This window comes from Oreochromis aureus, linkage group 3, assembly GCF_013358895.1.
Source record: "Oreochromis aureus strain Israel breed Guangdong linkage group 3, ZZ_aureus, whole genome shotgun sequence".
NCBI lineage: Eukaryota > Metazoa > Chordata > Actinopteri > Cichliformes > Cichlidae > Oreochromis > Oreochromis aureus.
In genome coordinates, this window is record NC_052944.1 from 34,433,492 (window position 1) to 34,457,353 (window position 23,862).

General features: G+C 40.3%; 1 protein-coding gene across 1 annotated transcript in view; it reads right to left on the reverse strand.

The window, feature by feature from the left end:
- Positions 1-566: 566 nt before the first annotated feature.
- The window catches only part of LOC120433656, a 30,507-nt gene continuing 7,211 nt past the window's right edge, over positions 567-23,862 (reverse strand). The window contains exons 2-8 of the mRNA XM_039600322.1: positions 4,490-4,638; positions 4,259-4,395; positions 3,672-3,966; positions 1,624-1,775; positions 1,240-1,536; positions 950-1,095; positions 567-694 (exon numbers count right to left, since the gene is read on the reverse strand). Coding sequence (XP_039456256.1) covers positions 1,415-1,536; positions 1,624-1,775; positions 3,672-3,966; positions 4,259-4,395; positions 4,490-4,638 — 855 coding nt within the window. The 3' untranslated portion in view covers positions 567-694; positions 950-1,095; positions 1,240-1,414. The remainder of the gene's footprint in view (positions 695-949; positions 1,096-1,239; positions 1,537-1,623; positions 1,776-3,671; positions 3,967-4,258; positions 4,396-4,489; positions 4,639-23,862) is intronic.

The following is a 23,862-nucleotide window of genomic DNA, read 5'->3' on the forward strand; positions in this document are numbered from 1 at the left end:
CCGCTGGTGTTATTTGCATAGTACCATTCCAACAGCACCCTGTCCTCATCCCTTGTCCACCTATGCCTTCTTGGCATTCTTGGTCCAGTAGCCACACTTATCAGGGTGTCCTGGTTCCTTAACACCTGATGTAGACCTTGTTAATCCAAGCACCATCCGAGCTGGTATGGCTTCAGTTATATCTCTCTCGCTCATATCCGAGGTAGGCTTGGGGGCCTAGCCTGGGGACCCTTAGTGGATACAGATGCCCTGGTAGGGAGTGAAATTATTTTGATGTGTTTTTGATATCTGTGTTTTGATAGTGTACTATCAGGGCTAATTTGGTGGAATTGAGTACCTGCACAAGAAAACTTGAACTATGACCTTTTGAATCCTGGATGACTCTGTGTCCTCCCTGTTCATTCATTGAGCTGTTAGAAGTATCTTTTGTCTAAGTACCTGCGCAGTCCTAGCCAGACGTGGTCTGTGAGGGAGAAAGGAATGAGGCCCAGCAGCTGCTCCAACTCGCTTTGCTCCTGTTGGCTGCGAAGGCTGAGCAGGTCCCAGTAATAACGTCTACAGTACATCAGAGCATCAGACCAGCAGAGCCTCTCTCCCACCACCGTCACGTTCCTACCACCAAGCTGCACACTCACAGTGGGAGGAGCAGTAGGAGGTGTTGGAGGAGTTGGTGAAGGAGTAACAGCTGCTGGTGCTGGAGAGCAAAGTTTGTTAGGATTCTGTTTGTTTCAACCGTGTTTATTTGTTTTTATTTTATTTTGACAGGTTCAACTGTAATGTTTCTTTCAGCTCCAAAGTAAATGAAAATGAACACTGAAAGTTAGAAAGTCAGCAAGGTGAATTGAGTCCAATTTTTCTAATGTAAAATAATAAATATGAGAAAAAATATAAAAAGGGAAAATAAAAACAAGCAGCTTCCACATATACCACTAGAAAACAACCACTATACCAGGCAGAGAAGCAAACACCTCCACTTCACACAGCGTCAGAATTTTCTGAGATCCTGGCATGATCACATTGATGTAGCGACCTTCCATTTCATTACACTGGAATGTGTATGTTGGTGTACCATCCAATGATTCAATAATGCCACACCTGATGGAGTTGTAGAAACGTCAAAGAGAAATGTGTCAGTTTTACCTAATATTTGTTCAAACATTTATCTGTTGTTTAAATGGGAGAAAAAAATGAATAAATAATGATGGAGAAATTTTCCAGTTGTCAGAAATCACGTCTCACCTCGGGTTTTGATTTCCATTTTGATCCAGTGAGTCCCCGATCCGAATCTCTGCCCCAAGAATCCTTTCAATTAAATTATCTTGTCTGTTAATGATCGTGACAACACTGACCTTATAGACAGCTAACAAGTCTACTCTCCACCAGGGATTTGTTTCTTCTGTAGTATGGGTACAGCCTACATCAACCAAGTTTCCATTTTGTACCCATCAACAGCTTTTGATGACAGAAAAGGTTTATTGGGCCAAGTCGATGACTGTGCTGTTTGTTTGCCTAAGGCCATGTTTGGAAGCGGTTCAACTAAATTGATGAAAAGAACAAACAAGTATGAAACAGTATCAGGCAGATGTGTTTCAGTAGATCAGATCCAGTCACTTAAAGCTCTACCTGCTGGGGCAGCATACACCTCCACTTCACACAGGGTGAGAGTCTTCTTCTGTCCAGGAAGAAACACGTTCACAAAGCGACCCTCCATGCTGCCTCCGTCACACCGGTATGTGTAGGTTTTACCTGCTTTGATATGTGAGATGGAAGCACACCTGACAGCAGAAAGGGTTAGCGCAATATTATGTTAGTATTATGGGCCTCATGTTAAAAGAGATGTAACAGACTCAAGGACTAGAAAATAAACTACCCCCCGAAGTATTCTCTTGTTATCATCATCTTGTCTCAAGAACCAGTATGAACATGTCTGAGTTTTTGTTCCAAAACTGAAACTAAGAAGTTATCACTAAAATAAGTATTTGATGCTGAATGAAAGCATAACTTTATGCTTGGTAGAGAAACCCTTGTTGGGAAGTACAGTAGTAAGATGTTTTTTGTAGTTGGTCCCAGGTTTACACACATCTCAGGAGGGACTCTGGCCCACTCCTCTTTACAGAAACGCTCTAAATAATTTAAGTTTTTCAGCTGCCAACTTGAAGCTTTAGCTCCCTCCACAAATTTTCTGTATTACTGAGTTCTGAGACTCGTTAGGCCACTCCATGGCTTTAATATGATTCTTCTTTAGTCATTATTTGTTTATTTGGTGGTATGTTTTGGGTCTTTGTCATGTTGGAAGACCCATTCATTACCCATTTTCAGTGTTCTGGCTGAAAATGTGCAAGTTCTAGTGTAATATTTTATGGTACATGGCCTGTCTATTGACCCCTCAGTGTGGTGAAGAGTTGTCCTGTACCTCTACGACGACAACGACAACAACGACAACAACAACAACAACAACAACAACAACAACCTTTATTTATATAGCACCTTTAAAAACCAGTGGTATAACAAAGTGCTTAACATACGAGAGGGTCAGATATAAGTAAAAGAGAAAGATGAAGGCCATGGCAAAGTACCAAACATGCCAGCAGGTTAATCGCATTACAAACCTTTGTGCTTGAATGTGGAGTTGGTGATCATACTCAGCATTTCTCTTCTAGCAATTAAAGCAGGTCAATTTGATATTAAAGAGCTGAGTTTTAGTTTCATCTACCAAAGCACTTTCTTTCAATCCTTCTCATTTACATGTTTACTGGCAGGCTTATGACAGGCCTGTACTGCGCCGTCTTGAGCAGAAAGACCTTGCAGGTGCTGTTACGACCCGGCTCAAAAGCTGCAACATAAATATGGAGACTAATACCAGAATTTCACAGAGAAGAGGTTTTATTTTAAATTACATAACAACTTGGCTAAAATAGCTGGTACCACTAAGACAAAGACTAGTGAGCCTTTACGAAAGCCCTCCTCAGGTATGCCTTTATCTACACCTGACTAGGTGTGGTCAATTAGCAACAGCTGAACATTCTTGCACTGCCACTGCAAAGAGATTAGGGGCTGCAGAGGGGTGTAACAGGTGCTGTAAGATTTCAGTCCATTGTGGCATAGTAGGTTAACAATAGTGTTCTTGGTGATTGTGGTCCCAATTTCCTTTACATCATTAACAGGTATAGTTTTGGGCTCATACACCACCTTTGTCATGATCTTCTTCTGCCCATGAGTCAATAACTTGCATGGCTCTCCAGACCAAAGGCAAGTGATGGTCATTTTGCCTTTCTTCCATTTGCGAATAACCACATCAACCAACCTCTAACCAAGCTTCTTGCTGATGGTCTGGTAGCCCATTCCAGCCTTGAGCAGGTCTATAGTCTTATCCCTCACATCCTTAGTTATCTCTTTGCTCTTGCCCATTGTGGTGGAAAGTTTGGAATGGAAGAAATTTATTTTGTGGACATGTGTGCTTTATACACATCGAAGATCACGACTGTCTGTAACTGATTGACTGATTTATGTCTAATTCAAACTCATTCTATGAAAGCCAGAAATCTGGCTATTATTAGCACCACAGTATGCTAGTTGTCATGTTGCAGATAAACTTTAACATTTTGCTGTTCTACTTATTCTAAAAATGAATTTCATAATAAAAATGGACCAATATTAATTCACGTCATTACCTGGGATTGTTGTTTCCGTTGTTCTCCAGTGAGTTTCCTATTCTGATCTCAGCACCATCCAGTCTTTCAGCACAGCAGTCTCCTCTGTTGGTGACTTTTACAGCAGTGATTGTAAAGCTTCGCTGCAGGTCCACCCTCCACCAGGGGTCGGTCTCGTCTTCAGCGGTGTGGCTACAGAACCCATTGCTGTAGAACGAGATCCGTCTGCCATCGATGGCTTTGGACGCAGTGGCAAAAGAGAGTGTAGATGACTGGGTAGCTTCTCCTTTGAGTGCCACATTGGATAATGGGTATCCTTGAAGGATAATCAGTATGAGCCCATTTCTGCACAAGGTGCACTGTGTGGTGATTTTAAACATTGCATTTGGCTGTCATGACACATTCTGGCTCAAAACACTTTCACCCATATTCTCCCATAAGAAAACTTTCTTAAATCCGAAACAACCTGAAATGAAACACCGATTGATTTTTTTTCTTTAGTATTTGACTCTGTTGCTCAAAGTCAACCAACAACCAAGGCCAACAAGTCCAGGGAGTCTGTGAACTATCAGACTTCTGTATCAGCATCAGAATAAAAATGTGATTACCATAGTACACTTCAACCTCGCAGAGATTTAGGACCTTCCCACTTCCTGGGAGAAACACAGTGACATAGCGTCCCTCAATAGAGCTACATGGAAAGTAGAACGTCTCCCCACTGGGGATGTGAGAGATGACGGCACACCTGTGTATGAACAACAAAAGAAATGCAGAAAGAAATTGAAGGAACTATGACTGACTGCAAATTTATTATGTTAGTCTGTATCAAGCTGTTTCACCTCTCACGCTCAGGGTCACTGAAGTTTGCTGACTTTCCAATCCAGATTTCTGCACCATCCAACCTGTTTTCAAATCCTGCACTATTGGTTATCACAACAGCACCAATTGTATACACTCTTGCCAGGTCTACCCTCCACCACGGATCAGACTGTGATAAAGTAAGTGTGCACACTGTAAAATATAACTTGTTGTTTCAACTTAAAAATATGAGGTAAAGGGCTGCCTTAAAATTTTAAGTTAAGTCAAGAAATAGAGTTTGTTCTTATAACACAACCAATTGTTATCTTAATGAAAAATCACATGTTGTCTAAACTTTCATCTTAGTTTAGTTGACTGAGATTTGTTAGTCAGTTCAACTCCTTTAATTGTCATTTTACTTGGGAAAACCCTTTCAGCTAAATTAAAATAATCTATTGTTTAAACTCTTGTCCTAGTTCAGTTGACTTGGGTTTTTAGTTAATTCAAATACTTTAGTAGTTCTTTTAACTTAGGAATCTATTTTAGCTTAACTAACATAATCTGTTAGCTAAGTTGATTTAAGTTTATTAATTAACTGAGCTCCTTAAGGTAGCTGAGTGAACTTGTAAATCATTTTCATTTTAATTATCAGAGTTGATTGACTGGATGTAAAGAAAAATGTGTATTAAGCATCTTAAGTTTTGTTTTGTTTTTTAGCTTTCTAACATCCATTTCAGCAAAACTACCTGTTAGGTTCATCTTAGAGCTCAGGTTTAAATACCTACATTCCTTTAAATTAATTTTCTGTTGTTTACAGAAAAAAAAAATAAACCCCACAGATTCCATTAAAGTCTATCTGATCATTTCATACAGAAAGTTTGTTTTAAGAACATGACAAGACAATTACTCATGAGCACCCAACATTCACCATTTATTGTGCCATCTTAGTCATCTGAGAAACAGAAAAATCAGTGACGTAGCTCATCAGGCTCACAATCCATCAAAACTCAAAGGCTGCTCCCTGTGAAACAATAAATTTGAACTTGGTCTTGAGCCCAGTTTGGGTGAAGATTAAATTCTGACCAATACTCTAGGAGCAGTAGTGATTCTTGTGAAGTAACAACATAAAGTCTGCATTAATGTAATGTATCAACGGGACAATTGCTATTTTAGAAAAGTTATTCTTTACATTTGCAAAATTTTTAAACTTCATTGTGCTCAGTCACACCTGTTAGCATAAAACTTGAAATATTAAAATAGTACAAAACCTTTGATAAGTGACAGTAAAGATCAGTTTATAACACGTAAGACATCAAACTCTTGTATTTGTCTTCGTTTACAATTGCAACAAATTCCACAGAACCAATATCTCTGAAAATGAGTGCATGCTTCTGAAACATTTGATAATATGGATATTTCAGAAACATCAGTTTGAGTCTGCTCAATTGCAAAACAAAGGAAAACTACTGACTTGCATGAGATAAGCATCTGCAAAGTCCAGCATTATATTGTTGTTCACATAAGTTTCTTAAACCATGAACAAATGAGTAATTGTCTAATCTGGAATGTAAAGTGTAGTCATTTAGTGACATACAAAAGTGAGAATGAGAACTTGCAAGAATAAAAAAAACAAACAGTAAAATAAAACTGTCCTTAACACTAAGGAACATACAATTACAGTTCTGCATGGCTTTCTGCAAGAGTCTGTTTCTTAGACCATGCACTAGTGAGATGCACTGCCTTCCACCAATGTTCATTAGGATGTTCTGAATGACTTCAAAGATGTCCTTAAGTTCCTTTGGATAGTCTATGTTGAGGGCAAAAAGAAGGCCCATCAGCATGGAAATGGCACTTGAGACATCCCTCAGATTAGACAGGATTACTGCCGCCTCAAGGACAACCAACACATCGATGATGTCTTCTTCTTTCACCATCGCAATGCCAACTTTCATCCTCTTAGAAAACGTGTCTTCAATACCTGTCGGCTATAAAAGGGTTCAAAGACAAAAAAAAAAAAAAAAAAATTACACAATTACAATTACACAATATCCCTTGTGCTTAAGAATTCATGTCTTTCCAAAGAAGAGCCATACTGATGCTTTGGATGATGGTGATTGGCTTTGGGTAACACTTATTAGTTGTTAAAGTTTTTTCAGAATGAGATATGCACCCCCCATGTTACAAATCCATTTCTTGCTTTAAACAAAGACCATGTTCATAAATAACTGAGCATGTCTTCAATTGCAGAATTCAAACAAAATTTTCAATTTAAATGGTAAATGGCCTGTATTTGTATAGCGCTTTACTAGTCCCCTAAGGACCAAAGTGCTTTACACATTCAGTCATTCACACACATGGGTGATGACTGAATCGTGACTCAAGAGTTGACAGTTCGTCTTATAATTGGAAGGTTGCGGTTCGAGCCCCGGCTCCGACAGTTTCAGTCGTTGTGTCCTTGGGCAAGACACTTCACCTGTTGCCTACTGGTGGTGGTCAGAGGGCCCGGTGGTGCCAATGTCTGGCAGCCTCACCTCTGTCAGTGCGCCCCAGGGCGGCTGTGGCTACAATGTAGCTTGCCATCACCAGTGTGTGAATTTAAATCTACTTATGCTAAATATTGGCTGTGCTCTAAACCAAATCTGGCTGAGAATACATGAAATGTGCAAACTGCAGCTACACTACAGGATCAGATTGTGGCTCCATAGACAATGCTTCTTTAATCAGTTTATTGATTAAAGTTTATTTTTCCCCTATATTAACAGCATGAAAAAGAGCATATAGACGTGGCTGAACAGGTTGCATAATTGGCACTGAATATCAACATCCACCTTTACCCAGCTGCCCAATGACTCTCGGCCAGTAACCTTTAATTGCTTACCCAGTCTACACAGTCTCTTTTCCAGGGTCCAGGACATTTCACCAAAGTATTGCCCCCACAGCTGTAGCAGCCACTGCAGCCCCTTAAATATCCTAATATCTCTGCCATTACAATATACAATGTGAGAAATCAAACGTAAAGCTGAAGTGAACAGTACAGCAGCGAAATGTCAAAGACCCTGGTGAAGACATGAATAAACACAAGACACTAATAATATCAATGCTAGCTTGCCAGTTAGTTTCTCTGAAACCCAGACCAAATCCAGTGTCAAAGATCTTGTAATAATACATTTGGTGAGGAAAAAGTACACGTTTCATTTAAAATCCACTGTGGTGCTGTCATTATTAAATTTACTAAAAGAAACAATGCTAACCTTCACAGTCTTGAAAGTGTGTGAGGGCTCTTCCTTTAGAAAATGAGGTCCTCTGTCCTCTTCCTTTGTGTAGGGCTCTGGTCAAAGAAGTCAAAAAGAAAACAAAAACACTTTTTAAACAGTGTTTATGAAGCATGTAGACAGCTCCAAATTCACAGCTTTTTGATACATAATTCCATCAATATATGATTATCATTGGAGATTTTGAATCAGGCTTATCAGGACATTCAAGTAGAATATGATATCCAACCTACCACCAATATACACAGATTCTGTAAAAGTTACCACACTAAATGTCCAGTTGTGAAATATGATGACAGACTTTACTTATCAGCTTTCTTTCAATGAGTTCATCAGTTGAACTGGATAACCTAAAACTTAAACAAAGGAGAACATTTCGCAGTTGAACACTTACATCATCTCCGAAGCATTTTATGAGCCTAGTTAGCCCTCCTATGCCGCTCTTGATTTTGTACAGCTCCACGAACCTCTCCATAATGGTCAAGCACAGCAAAAGGAACCCTTTCAGGTCAACAGATGTAAGACGGGCAAATTCTGCTTCAACCTGAGCAATAGAAGAAGAGGGGTGGAGAGTACAGGCAGAATAAAAAAAAAAGATTCTTTGAGACCCAAATTTAAGCAAACAGTCATCTGAGGCCCATTAGAGAAAACACAAACACACAAAAGCAAACAAACAAAAGATGCACTTTACCTGCCGTTCAGCAAACAAGGAAGTTCAGAGAACAATAAGCTCTGTCTTGAAATCTTTTAAAGTAGAATGATTGTGAAAATGACTTATGTGATGTAAAACTTTAGTAAACGTGCGATTAAAAGAACACTGAGTAAAAGGACAAGTAACAATTTCCTTATTCCTCAGATGTTTACCTTGATGAGCAATACTGTTTTAGTCCAACTGCCTCATTAAAGTTACACAACAGGCTTTTTACATTAAAGCCAGCAAGTCCATTACATGCTCCCTTTTAGATCTGAAATACTGTGCACATTCTGTGTATATGTAGTGGACAACAATTTACCCAAAAGAGTGCAAAGTTTGCAAGTCCACCTCATTTAAATGACAAAGACAGATGTGATCATCTAGATCTGTGAAAATAAATTAATGACAAACTTGCAGTTATGGATGTTATTACAACCACAAGAACCTAAACAGTCTGCTCCATTGCTTTTGTTAATGAATCACTTGTTGGTAACAGGTCTGAATATTTAGTTTATGCCACCTGCATGTGATCATCAATAGTGCCATATTACTTCTTAAGAAGTACCCTGACACTACAATCTTTATATCATTTGTTCTACAGAGCTATTAAGTTACAATATAATCTGTGGTGTTTCCAGTATGACAAAATGCACAAATTGTAACTTACCATTTGACTCCACTGACAAAAATAAATCCCCAGCATCAAGTTTGGCTTCACAGACCTAAAATAAGTAAAATAAAAATATATGTTATAATTATATTGTTTTCGCCATTTATTCATGTTTGCTAATTTTCTGACATATAAACAATGTTAGTTTTGTTACAATACAGAGAATGCAGTTTAATTAAAAGGTAAATTATGCAAAAAAAAAAAAAAACTTCTGCAGTATACCATGCCAAAAATCAGTGTCTCTGATGCCAATTATTTTATCACTACAGCTCTTTTAGTATGGAAACTCACACAAACTAGTCATACTGATCACAAGAGTTCAAAAATAAGTCAAAATAGTGAGCTGTTGTTAAGCATAAAGCATTTCAGGGTAACAAATAACTGCACAATAGAATTAAAGCAAAAACTAAACACACTGGAGGACTATCTGATAAAAACTAATATAATGCTGGTTTGTAGACCATATTTTGTCTCAGTCCTCAGTGCACTCTTTGCAGCTTAGCATGCAGCAGTTCATAACAACTTAAGTGATTACATAGGGGTAAACAGATGACAACAAGCATCCGAGTCCTGCCAAAAGTTCTTTTTGAACCCAGCCAGTTATTGGAAATATTGCCAAAATGAACTTCCACCAAAATACAACAGCCTGTGAACTTGAAAGAAATTTACAAGTACAGAGACAATATGAAATAAGCTTTATTAATTAGCTGAGTTAGCTTGCTAATATCGCAACAGTGGTTGAGTGCACAACCTTAAAGCTAGCGGCACAATACTTGTGATTTGGTCAGTGCCACATTAAACCCATAAAAAGGCCATGTCAGTTTATTAGCTCAAGTTTGGTCATGACATACAAGCTGGACCTTGTCCGCTAAAGCTACATTAGCTAAAGCAAACATTTCGGTAAAAGAAAAACACACATCATGCCATAGATTCAAAACATGTTCCAACTTTTGTAGCTCTCTTTCCTTATAGTTATAACCAATGTTACTCACCTTGAAAGCATATTCCAAAGAAGGCGATTAGAAAAGCGTCCAAGTAAAGTGAGCATGTCGTTAACCGCCAATTCCCCATGATGCACCTCGGTAGCAGTCACGTGAGGCAGTTTTGAATCCTGCTGTGCTCAACTTACCCACATTGTCAAGTTCACATAAGTTGCTGATTTAGCTGAACATGAGTTTTCAAGTTAGCTTTTTTGGTGTAATTGGGACGTTTTAACTTGTAATTCTATGTTATAACAACAACTTCAGTCATCTATCGTCAAACTGATATAGAATAATATGTTGAAATAACAAACAGCTAGAATTACATTTTACAGTGCAGGACCCTTTCTGATAGTTCTCGTCTCTGTTGCCATCGACGGCCTTGAAAGCAAAACCGATGTTGTCACCGTTTGAAGACTGCACAGCTGTCTTATTCAGTGCCAGGTTAGGAAGAAGATGCCCTCAATGGGAAAAACAGAAATAATAAGTCAAACTAGAAAGCGAAAATTTCAGAAGAAATTTTATGTGTGCCTATGCCGCTGCTAATCTGTGTAGTTTTCCATTCATACGGCTACAGACAGCAAAACTCAGAAGAGCAGCCATTCTCCACCATGAATTATGGTAAAACAAACACCGCTCGCGCCTCACAGATGACAGCTTACAGTTTTGGGTAAAGATGAGGTCACTTTGTACAGCCCGGATTTGCAGGCGCTGTGCACACAGGTTCATAAGCAGAAGTCCCTCTGTACCACGGCAGACCCGACAATGTTTGCACGAACACACTTTGAACCAGTACGTTATGGACCACTTTTCACACATGGTTGGTGTACCCTCCCAGCCAGCTGTAGCTTTTCAACTCACAGCCCGACACACACCCAAAAACAGCCGAGAGAGCACAGACTACGCCCGAGAGGTGTGATTGCAGATGCCCCTCAGGTGGGTCCACCTCCCTGCAGCGGCACTGCAGACCACGCCCGACACACATATCAAACACGTAAAATAAATATTTATGCACTTTTGCATTCACTTTTTGTTTTTGTTATTTTTACACAGTGTTCTGAATGATGAACAATGGTCTACAGCCAATCTTGTGTATTATTATACAAACTTTGGTTGTAAGATTCAGATAACTATTTAATAAAAGCTAAATATTTTATACAGGGAGTGCAAAATTATTAGGCAAATGAGTATTTTGTCCACATCATCCTCTTCATGCATGTTGTCTTACTCCAAGCTGTATAGGCTCGAAAGCCTACTACCAATTAAGCATATTAGGTGATGTGCATCTCTGTAATGAGAAGGGTGTGGTCTAATGACATCAACACCCTATATCAGGTGTGCATAATTATTAGGCAACTTCCTTTCCTTTGGCAAAATGGGTCAAAAGAAGGACTTGACAGGCTCAGAAAAGTCAAAAATAGTGAGATATCTTGCAGAGGGATGCAGCAGTCTTAAAATTGCAAAGCTTCTGAAGCGTGATCATCGAACAATCAAGCGTTTCATTCAAAATAGTCAACAGGGTCGCAAGAAGCGTGTGGAAAAACCAAGGCGCAAAATAACTGCCCATGAACTGAGAAAAGTCAAGCGTGCAGCTGCCAAGATGCCACTTGCCACCAGTTTGGCCATATTTCAGAGCTGCAACATCACTGGAGTGCCCAAAAGCACAAGGTGTGCAATACTCAGAGACATGGCCAAGGTAAGAAAGGCTGAAAGACGACCACCACTGAACAAGACACACAAGCTGAAACGTCAAGACTGGGCCAAGAAATATCTCAAGACTGATTTTCTAAGGTTTTATGGACTGATGAAATGAGAGTGAGTCTTGATGGGCCAGATGGATGGGCCCGTGGCTGGATTGGTAAAGGGCAGAGAGCTCCAGTCCCACTCAGCCGCCAGCAAGGTGGAGGTGGAGTACTGGTTTGGGCTGGTATCGTCAAAGGTGAGCTTGTGGGGCCTTTTCGGGTTGAGGATGGAGTCAAGCTCAACTCCCAGTCCTACTGCAAGTTTCTGGAAGACACCTTCTTCAAGCAGTGGTACAGGAAGAAGTCTGCATCCTTCAAGAAAAACATGATTTTCATGCAGGACAATGCTCCATCACACGCAGCGCCCAAGTACTCCACAGCGTGGCTGGCAAGAAAGGGTTTAAAAGAAGAAAAACTAATGACATGGCCTCCTTGTTCACCTGATCTGAACCCCATTGAGAACCTGTGGTCCATCATCAAATGTGAGATTTACAAGGAGGGAAAACAGTACACCTCTCTGAACAGTGTCTGGGAGGCTGTGGTTGCTGCTGCACGCAATGTTGATGGTGAACAGATCAAAACACTGACAGAATCCATGGATGGCAGGCTTTTGAGTGTCCTTGCAAAGAAAGGTGGCTATATTGGTCGCTGATTTGTTTTTGTTTTGTTTTTGAATGTCAGAAATGTATATTTGTGAATGTGGAGATGTTATATTGGTTTCACTGGTAAAAATAAATAATTGAAATGGGTATATATTTGTTTTTGTTAAGTTGCCTAATAATTCTGCACAGTAATAGTCACCTGCACACACAGATATCCCCTAAAATAGCTAAAACTAAACACAAACTAAAAACTACTTCCGAAAACATTCAGCTTTGATATTAATGTGTTTTTGGGTTCATTGAGAACATGGTTGTTGTTCAATAATAAAATTATTCCTCAAAAATACAACTTGCCTAATAATTCTGCACTCCCTGTATGAGAGTAAGAAAGAAAAGTATATCTTTGTGTCCACCTTTCTCTGTTAATGCCCTACCTGGCCCCCTGGCAAAAGCTTTGCTAGATCCGCCCCTGCACAGTTACCAGCTGTCAGCTAAATAAAAAAGGAGCTTGGTGTTTATTTCTCTCAGAAACAGTTCATAACTTCCTTCAACTCATTCATGTCACCTAAAAAAAAGGTAAACCTGTTTCTCCATCACCAGTTCAGCTCTGATGATTCAGTAAGGTCATCTCCTGGTTTCGACCAGCCGCTTCTACAGCTGTGGCTCCAGCAAACATCAGCTGATACTAGAAATTAAAATCAAATGAATTCTAACAACAGCTGATCAAGCTTAAACGTGCTGCTGTTGTTTAGCGCGATAAACAAACAAGAGAGAAAAGCCGATCATTGATCAGTTTCATGACTGAAGTTTGAACAGGCGAGAGAATGACAGGGGAGGCTGTCATAAACTCCATCGTGCTAGCTACCACGCAGTACGAGTTATTATAACTGATTGTAAAAAGTCAGCACAACAAAAATAAACTACACCTAAACTCGGTTTATATCTGACCCAAATAGAGTGCAGGTCATAACTTCTTACCTGAAATTCAGTTCACCTCACGCTCCGACCGGCAGCCGCCTGCTTCTCCTGCCTTCGGTTTCCCTGATCCACGATCTACCACCGGTCGATCGGCGGTCGCCTCGCCGCCTCGTTCCCCGCATGTTCTTTCTGACACACACGGTGGATAGCTGCCCTCGGTTGTAGCTCGCGTCAGCGACTACCAAACAACTCAGTTATTTTTTCCACATCGACCAGCATCTGGACAATCCACCGCCTTTCACTGTTTGTACCGTTACTAAAAAAAAACCCTCATCGGCTCATAAAACGAAAAATAAGTCCAGCTATGACCCTGAGTCAAAAGACAGCCAGCTCGGGTTAGCTAGCTACCTGTCTAGCTCTTTGCAGGCACCGAAAACATCAGAGCTAATATGGGATGTCTTGGTAACACGAGCAGATATTTGAAGTTTACATCTGGCCAATCCACCACCTTTCACTGTTTATACCATTACTAAAATGAATAAATAAATAAATCATCGGTCCATATAAACGAAAAATAAGTCCAGCTAAAACACATACTGTCGGCGAAGCGACCGGTGCTGACACGAGTTTCACCCGCCTCAATATAAGCCAAGCCTGGGTGCTTTTTCACGAAGAAGGGTCGCTAGCGGTGCTAGCTAACTATGCTAGCGGCACTAGCTAGCTAGCCGGCTATCAGCAACACATAAGAGAACTGCTGCTAAATAAACTACACCTAAACTCGGTTTATATCTGACCCAAATAGAGTGCAGGTCATAACTTCTTACCTGAAATTCAGTTCACCTCACGCTCCTGCCTTCGCTTTCCCTGATCCACGATTGACCTCCGCGTTAGCAAACACCGGTCGATCGGCGGTTCATGGCATGTCCTTTCTGTCATACACCGTGGATAGCTGCCCACTGTTGTAGCTCCGCGTTATAGCACCACCAAACAACTCAGTTATTTTTTCCACATCCAGCTGTAACTCCGATTCTGTGCGAGCATTTGCGAGAGACCGGGGAGGTGAAACGACAGAGAGAGTCCCCTCGCTATCCATTTGCAGCCAAGTGCGGCAGCTAGCTAGGTAGCCGGCTAGCTGTCAGGCAGGACCGACGTCGTCAGAGCACTGTCGCTAAATATGGGATGTCTTGATAAAACAAGCAGATATTTGAAGTTTACACACCTACATTCTCGCCTGAAAATATCTTAAAAGTTTATTTTGTGACCTAGAAACACGAATAAAAGACATATAAAACGAAGTGGTGGCGCCATTGTTCACTCTGTAGAGGCGTGCTATGAATTGTGGGATATGGAGTTTTCAACACAAGGATAAATCTTTTCGGCTGTACTACTCCGGTATACCACTAGAGAGAGCCAAGACACCACAAATGAAGTCTGTTTATTTGGCGCCAAAAGATGAATTGGCCTAAATTTGTACTAAAATATTAATATTTAAAAACTATAAAAGTCATAAACACCAAAAGTCACAACATAATAGTCCAGCTCCAGCCGCACAAAATGATCTAACATATGTAATCCTAATGTCAAAACTGTTTGGCAGAGGAGCGGGAAAATTTTCACTAAAATATTAATATTTTAAAAACTATAAAATTCATAAACACCAAAAGTCATAGCACACCATTCCAGATCCGGCCGCACAAAATGAGGTAACATATATGAAGCTTGTCTCAAAACTGCGGGGCGTGATACGTGCCGAAATTTAGGCGGAAGATGGAGAATAATAATAATAATAATAAGAATAATAAATCCGACGAATAGTAATATGTGTGCCTCTTGCATAGGCACACATAATAAAATAATAAATCCGACGAATAGTAATATGTGTGCCTCTTGGCATAGGCACACATAAATACATAGATTGCACTGGGGATTGGGGTGGTGCGACAGGGGTTCAGGGTAAGGCTGTACCTGCTGGTAGTCCCGATGCATTCATGAAGGAAATGCCTGTTAACAAACAAGATTCATTCAATTTTAGTTATTCTTCAGCATGAACAGAAACTACTGGGGAAAAATAGGTTGCACCAATGTCTTATACATAAAAGACATTAAATTAAATTAAAATTTAAAAAAAAAAATATATATATATATATATACATATATATATATATATACACACATATATATATATATATATATATATATATATATATATATATATATATATATAATAAATGCACATGCATTACAACCTGGACTTCTTCCTGCATTCTCAATCATCCAGCTAAGTAAATCCCAAAAGTTGAATCTGTTCATCTGGACGAAGCGTTTTGTGGGAGAAACGTTTCGTCACTCATCCAAGTGACTTCTTCAGTCTCAGCTGACTGCAGGTTTCCCCAATCTTATAAACAGTACATTTGCATAATGACTGAAACCAGCCCACTGAAGGAACAATGGGCTGGGAGGTCAGTTCTTAATCATAATTATGCAAATTCTCATGACCATTGATCAACAACCACTGACTAAAACCCACTCACCAAAGGATGATTGAGCATGCATCAAGACATTTTAACCCACTTTGGAAAGGACTGCCTAAAGCTTGTATGAGCAAACAGCACGTAAGATGACGGATTACAGGAACCACCCGAGATTCAGCCTCAGATGGAGAAAAAACAGGATTACTCCTAAAAGTCTGCAAACAAGCTCTTCAGTTAAAGGCTTCCGGGCAACAAAAATCCTCCAGACGGCACAGCACCAGCTGCTTAATGGAACAGGTAAGGTAAACAAATTTTACCATCGACATGCTGAAATCTCAAGAGGAGCGGATCCGACAGAGACTTACAATGCTTCTAGATGAGAATACTCTTAAAAAGGTGTTTGACTTTCCTGAGAAGGCTTGTCTAGCACAGCACAAGAAGTCTAAGACCAGGCAACAAAGGAAGTTTGACTTACTTGTTGTACGTCAGAAACCACAGCAAAATACGGAGAGTGTCCCCAGCGGCCAGAAGAGACAAGGATGGGACACCGAGGATGGGGAGAAGTGGGTGAAGAATTTGTCTGATAGACAGCTCACCCAAACAGAGAAAAACATCCTTGCTAAACGGATGAATTTTGCTGTCACGCCGAGACAACTCCCACTAGGGATGGGTATCGTTTAGGTTTTATCCGATACCAGTACCCAACCGGTACTTTTGAAACGGTGCCGGTGCTTAAAGAATGGAGAACACACAATTTGTCCTAAAACCTCTCATTTTTAGCTGTTTTTTTTTTTTTTGTAAAAAGATAACAATGTTAGCCTTTTCTGCAGCTATAGGGCATATATGGTATCACTCTTGGCTGGAAGCAGTGCTTGAACAATGGGAAAAACACAAACTTTGTCCAAAAACCTCTCATGTTTAGCCGTTTCCCACTTTTTCTTTGGTCATTTTAGCCTTTTTGGCCAGGGTGAAGGGAGTATGACATCAAACAAGAAGACAGCCGCATGTAACTACGACGGTGTTTGCTAGTTCACCTTACATGCATTAATGTAATAACGTGGTTAGCGTACTCAACGGTAATTACACACGAACAACATGAAGCTACTCACGCAGAGGAGAGCGGCTGCTGCTGCCATCATCATCCGTCATCATTTCTGCTAGGCTGACAGGGCTAGGGGCCAGGACTCTACTCTTCAGGTTCTTGGGGGATGTTGCTAACTCCGGGTCCGATAACAGGCACCACACCCTCAGTAGATGTGCTCGGTGTGAGGTCTCGCAGCAAGCTATCAAATACGGTGCATTTCTCGGCTTAAAAAGCGCTATGCGTCGCCAGGTGTTTCATCAGATTCGAGGTGTTACCTCCTTTGCACAGTATCACCTTAAAGCACTTGTTGCAGGCTGCTGAGTTTGCATATTTGGCTCTGAAGTACAGCCAGACTTTTGGGCCCGCCTACTACGCTTGCAAAGGTAAAATGATTGGCTAGAATCCAAAGTGTGTGACATCTCAGGAAAAAAGCACGAAAAAAAAAAGCACGAAATAAAGCACCGAAAAATGCGCTGCTTTCGGTCTGGTTACTACCGTTTATGTCAGAACCGGTGCCATCATGGCACCAAATACCGGTACCCATCCCTAACTCCCACTAGTGGAACTGATCACAGCCACAGAAACAACAATTCGTAACAGCAATATTGCAGAAGTGGAAGCAGAGCAACTACGAACGAAAGTTTTGGCCTGTCTCAGCAATGCAAAGCCCCCAGCATCCAACATCACCATGGAGGAGAGGAAGGCACTCACATCACTTAGTAATGACAACAACATAATCATCCTTCCGGCAGACCCTTGTCTGCCGGGTAGGTGCAAAGTATTGCTAAACCAGAAAGACTATCATGAGAAAATATGTCTGTGAAGGTTCTCAGTCATCCAGGTCATCGTAGTTTAAGGAGCTTGGAAAGAAAAGCGTCTGGACTTCTTTGAGTTGCTTGAAGACGTTTCACCTCCCACTGGGTTTAAATCTGGGACTCTCCACCATTGACCCTTAGAACTGAAGAAGCTTCTCGGATGAGAGGTGAAACGTCTTCAAGCAACTCAAAGAAGTCCAGACACTTTTCTTTCCAAGCTCCTTAAACTATCATGAGAAAATTTTGTCACTACTCATTGATGAAAATACTTATGAGCTCCGGAAACGAGACCCAGGAAGTGGTTACAGGAAGAGGGTGGTAGACTGTCTGAAGCAGTTAGAACAAGACAAGGCTATTGACCGGCCCTCATACCACAGGCTGTACCCAGGGGAGTCTACACCAAGTCTGTATGGTTTACCGAAGATACACAAAAAGGGTGCACCCTAAACCAACACCCCCCCCCACACACACACACACACACACACACACACACCCGCCATCTCACATCATCTATAATTGACTGAGACTCTCCTCCAGACACTCAATTCCCTTAACTTTAAATATGTTTATAGTGTCCATTCTGTAAAATAGTCAGATGTCTATTCATATTAATGTACAGAATTCACCTGCTTGCTGCTTCTACTGCACATTCACATGTCGAGGAGCGTGTCAGGATACATTTCACTGTGTGTTATACTTGTATAACTATGCATGTGACAAATAAAGAACCTTGAACCTTTAAGGCCAATTGTCTGCATGATCAACTCTGTCACCTATAACATCTCCAAGTTTCTGGATTCGATCCTCAACCCGCTGGTAGGCAGCTCTGAACACCACATCCAGAACACCCTGGATTTTGTTGAGAAGGTGAGAGATGTCATGATGGAGGCAGATGAAACCATGGTCTCGTACAACGTTACATCTCTCTTCACTTGCATCCCAGTCATGGAAGTGAGGTAGGAAAAATGGCAGGTTAGCCTTCTTAGACTGTGAGATTTCCATCAGTAATGTTGGACATCTAAAAGCTGACGTGTACCGTAAACCTACACATACGGATCAGTATCTAAGGTTTGACTCTCATCATCCACTGGAGCACAAACTGGGTGTCATCAGGAAACTACAACACAGAGCAAACACCATCCCCACTGACACAGCGGTCAGGGAAGCAGAAGAACAGCACATCAAGAAGGCCCTGAGTAAATGTGGTTATCCCAGCTGGACTTTTGTGAAAGATGGGAAGTCGCCAAAAGAAAGCTCCAGCCGATCCAGGAAAGAAGGACAACCGCTGACTAAGTGAAAACCTGTAGTGATCCCATATGTGTCAGGAGTATCGGAGCAGTTGAGACACATTTTTTCTAAACACCGGGTCTCTGTGGCTTTTAAACCCCAAAATACGCTGCGCCAAAAACTGGTCCACCCAAGGATCGGGTCCCCGACACAAACAGAGTAACATAGTGTACGCTGTTAAGTGCCAGGAGGATTGCCAGGATTTATACATCGGGGAAACCAAACAACCTCTAGCGAAGCGGATGGCACAACACAGAAGAGCTACCTCGTCAGGCCAGGACTCTGCAGTCTATTTACACCTACAGGCCAGTGGACACTCTTTCAATGATGAGGATGTACACATCCTGGACAGGGAGGAACGCTGGTTTGAGCGCGGGAGTCAAGGAGGCCATTTACGTGAAAAGGAAAGACCATCTCTGTCACCATCTTACAATGCTGTGATTGCAGCCACTCCCCAACTCTCTGTGAATGGTACTCATGGCCATTAATCAGTGTTCTTTGATCAGTGGGTTTTGGTCAGTGATTGTTGATCAATGGTCATGAGAATTTGCATAATTCTGATTAAGGAACTGACCTCCCAGCCCATTGTTCCTTCAGTGGGCTGGTTTCAGTCATTATGCAAATGTACTGTTTATAAGGTTTGGGGAAACCTGCAGTCAGCTGAGACTGAAGAAGTCACTTGGATGAGTGACGAAACGTTTCTCCCACAAAACGCTACGTCCAGATGAACAGATTCAACTTTTGGAGATACAACCTGGACTGATTCATTGTTTTATTTGTGCACAGCAAATGTGAGCAATAACCACAATACTAAAAAAAAAGAGTGATAGAAATCAAAGTCTTAACAAGTGATTTGGGATTTATCCTTATTTATTATGTTATGTGGGTCTGTTTCAGGGTCACAAAAAAAATTCTAATCCAGCGCCAGTACACTTTTTCCAGGTCTACCCTGCACAAGCAACTGCACTGAAAAAAAGGCCATGTTGGATTTACTTGATTCAATAGTGGACATCGGTTGCACACAAATTTTTTGCTTTGGCAGAAACTTAAACAATTGAGTTCAATCAACACAACTTTTTCATATTCAGTAAACCTGTGCATTTTGTGTTCATAAAACACGATTGAAACATGTTTAGATGAAGTAAGTTGAACTCTTGGAATATTTTAATCCTTTACAATTTTGTCATTTTATTTCAACACTATTCAGTAACTTTTACCCCAATACTACTTGGTCACTTAAATACTACATGTTCTCTTCATATTATATAATGTTCAACAAAGTCTAGATCCTGGTTACCATAAAAATTGAATGGATGTACAACAACTACCACCCTCCTATCTTTATCCCGGTTGCAGGGGGTCTGGGAAATAACCCTGAAGTGATAGGTTACAAGGCAGGGCACACCCTGGACAACTCATAAGTCTATCACAAACAACCATTTGCACTTACATTGACAGGTAATTTAGAATCACCAATTAACCTAACTCTAACAACTGCATGACTTTTAACTGTGGGAAGAAACCAGAATACCCAGAGAAAAACCAGTGCAGACTAGCCAGACTGTGGATTTGAACCCAGGTTCTTCTTACTGTGAAGCAACAGCACTAACCACAATGCCAACAATCTAGACTTGACAAAAGTAGGAAAGCTATGATTTCAAGGCTTGATGCAGAATTTTTTTGTACGTTTTCGTCCTTGACAGGTTAAACCACAATAAATAGCAATAGCGTACACATGGTGTGTGTGTAGTTGTCTGCCTCTTATAACTCCAGTGATTTTCCTGCAGTTTGACATCTCGTGCGATCTTGTGAATTTCATGAATTCAACAACTAACCACTCTTACTAGATTGTATCATGTCATCTCAACAAGAACAAATTAAGTTGTTGGATTTCATACAGAGCCTTCATGATTTAATTACGTTTATAGAAACATGATATTATTGTGTTTACATTACAAGTTAGACTTTTTTAATGTAACAACCACCCAATTTGCTCGATTTGACTGAGATGGATGCCTTCCTGAAACCATGATCCAAAGCGTATGAGACTGAAAGTTATTGACTTACTTCACTCGAACATGATATGAACAATTTAATCTAGCCTCTCTGCATATCATGTAGTTTCTACACTATATAGTTACACTTAACGTTAAAGCATGAGGCACTTATGTTAAATACACGCAAGATGCTTACGTAAATCCAAGAGTTGGCCAATCCCTTTTTTTCAGTGTGGATTGTAACGTGGTAAATGAGCAGGACATACTTTCATAGCTTGGGTCTCTTTTCCCATCAACAACCTTATCAGAAAAGATCATTGTGGCACTGGTCGAATGTGTACGTATCTGGCGCTAGATGGTGGTTTGTATGTTGTCCCAATGTTTATAACACCAAACTGATCAGCAGTAATGCTGATATTTTGATTAAATGGAAAAGAGCATGTCAAGTGTGAAGGTCAGGAAGAATTCCAGTATATTATGCACCCAGGGATACACCCTGTTTGGGATATTTAAAGCAAACAGTCAAATTACTTTTGCCTTTTCCTAAAACACAAATTATCATTGACTGAAAAGGGGATAGCTTTTTGATTCAGTGCTAGATAATGAAGATACTGAGATAAAAATAAGTAATTATTATTTAAAATAAACAGATTGTTTAAAAATCTTCACCTGGAAATGCTCCAGTTGTCATCATGAAGAAAGTCCCTGTAAACACATGCAGTGATTCTAAAAATCATATAGACGGTGATATGAACATAAAATATCATTTATATCAAATGAAACTGTAGTTTCGGAATTAAATAGAAAGGTGCTCGGTGAGGAAAGAGTTAAGAGAAGTGAATATTCCTCAATATCTCTGCTGAATGAGTCTTTTAGTGTTATTTATCTTACTGTTGTTTTTGTTGACTGACTGATCTGCATGAGCATGAGTCAGTTCTTCCCTCATCACTGCTTGTAATACATTTTGTTGCTAAAGTCCAGTGTGTGTTTCCTCATTTTGTCTGTGTAAGCCAGGATATGATTAAAGGTGGAGGAAATCTTGTAATTGAGTGTTTTCTACTCCATAGCTGAGGTATTTGGTCTGGGTTTTGTTGAAAAGATGAGTACCAACTATCTGGTACTGATTATTTAAGGTAATTTGGCTTACCAGTCAAGATCCAGATATAATCCATTCCACTCCTGTCTTGTAAAAAAGTCTCAAATCAATTATAACATTAAAGAAATTACACTAATTATTGGTATATCCCTGCTGACTTGTAGATCGGCTTACTTTCTCTGTAGTTTCTTCAGAGTACTTCTAATACCACACTGTACTAATTGATTTAGTCTGAAAATTTCAACAGCAGCAGTCAGTGTTTGTATAAAGGACAAAACACCCAGGTAGATATTTGCATCTTCCAAACAAATTACTTTTGCGCTTTCCCACAATTTCCAAACACTGCCAGGTCCTGTAGGTTCTTTTACATTGTTTTCCATGTTTTGCATGTGAACACTCCAATATGTCTTTTCAGCACTAGCCAGGATGACAAGTATCATGTACAACAACTTTAATAACTGTTGAGTTAACGTCAATATTTTTAAAGCCATTGCTTGAACCAGCCTTCTTAACTAATTATAGGCCAATCGCTAACCTTCCTTTTATCTCAAACATTTATCTCAAACAGCTGATAATCTGCAGAGGAATGGTTTATTTGAAGAGTTTCAGTCAGGTTTTAGAGCTCACCACAGTACTGAAACACCTTTAGTAGGAGTGGACTCATCTCTGCCCATATCCTCCTAGAAATCAGTGTAGCGTTTAATACTGTGGACCATAATATTTTATTACAGAGACTAAAACACACCATTGGTATTAAAGAAGCTGGGCTGCAGTACTTTAAATATCTATTTAATAGACTTAGTGTGTTCTTGTAAATGTGGAGTCCTCTTCACACGCTAATTCTGTTTACATTATATGTGCTTCCTTTAGAGAGTATCATTAGACCATTTCCCTGCTATGCAGATGATACCGAGCTTTATCTATCCATGAAGCGAGATGATACAAACCAGTTAGTTAAAGTGCAGGAATGTCTCAGACACGGATGATCTTTAAATTCCTGCTTCTGAATTCGGATAAAATTGCGGTTACTGTACTTGGCCCTAAAAGTGGACCAGTATAGCAAAACCCGTAATGGTCCCCTTGGGAAAACAAATCTGTTGGGCATTTTTCTTGGCCTTCAGGTGATAATTCTGATCGCTACAGTGCTGGACAGGGAAAAAAATCTGTTCCTCACATACAAGGTGTTGTGTCAGGCTCCATCTTATCTGACCGTATGGTAGCATATTACTCCATTAGAGCCCTTCACTCTCAGACTGCAGGATTACTTGTGGTCCCTAGAGTATTTAAAAGTAGAATGGGAGGCAATGTTCTCTCTAAGCTGTGCGTGTGCGCAAGTGTGCACTGCTGACACAGTCTCCACACACAGAAAGTCTGCGCTGTGCACAAAAAAAATTCCAACCTTAATCGAAACACTCACACATGTGAAAAATTAGAGGGGACGTTGATGGGAGGCAGAGCCTTCAGCTTTCAGGCTCTTCTGTGGAACCAGGTTCAGGTAACCTTGAATCCTTCTTTAGTTAAGGTGAAATAGGTCTAGACTGTTGGGGAGTTTCCCATGATGCACTGAGGGTTTCTTCTTCGCTAAACTCTTTTTGGTCTCTATGCACTAATACAGCGCTGCTAATTAAACTCAGGCTGTCTCTCCTGTAATTTATATTTTGCCCGTCTCCTTCCCTCATAATAGATATATATACAGTGGTTAGCCTACAAGATTTAACTTTTCAGATTCAGATTTTTCAGATTTAGCCAACATTAGTTCTATTTTGCATACTCTCTTGAGCCACTG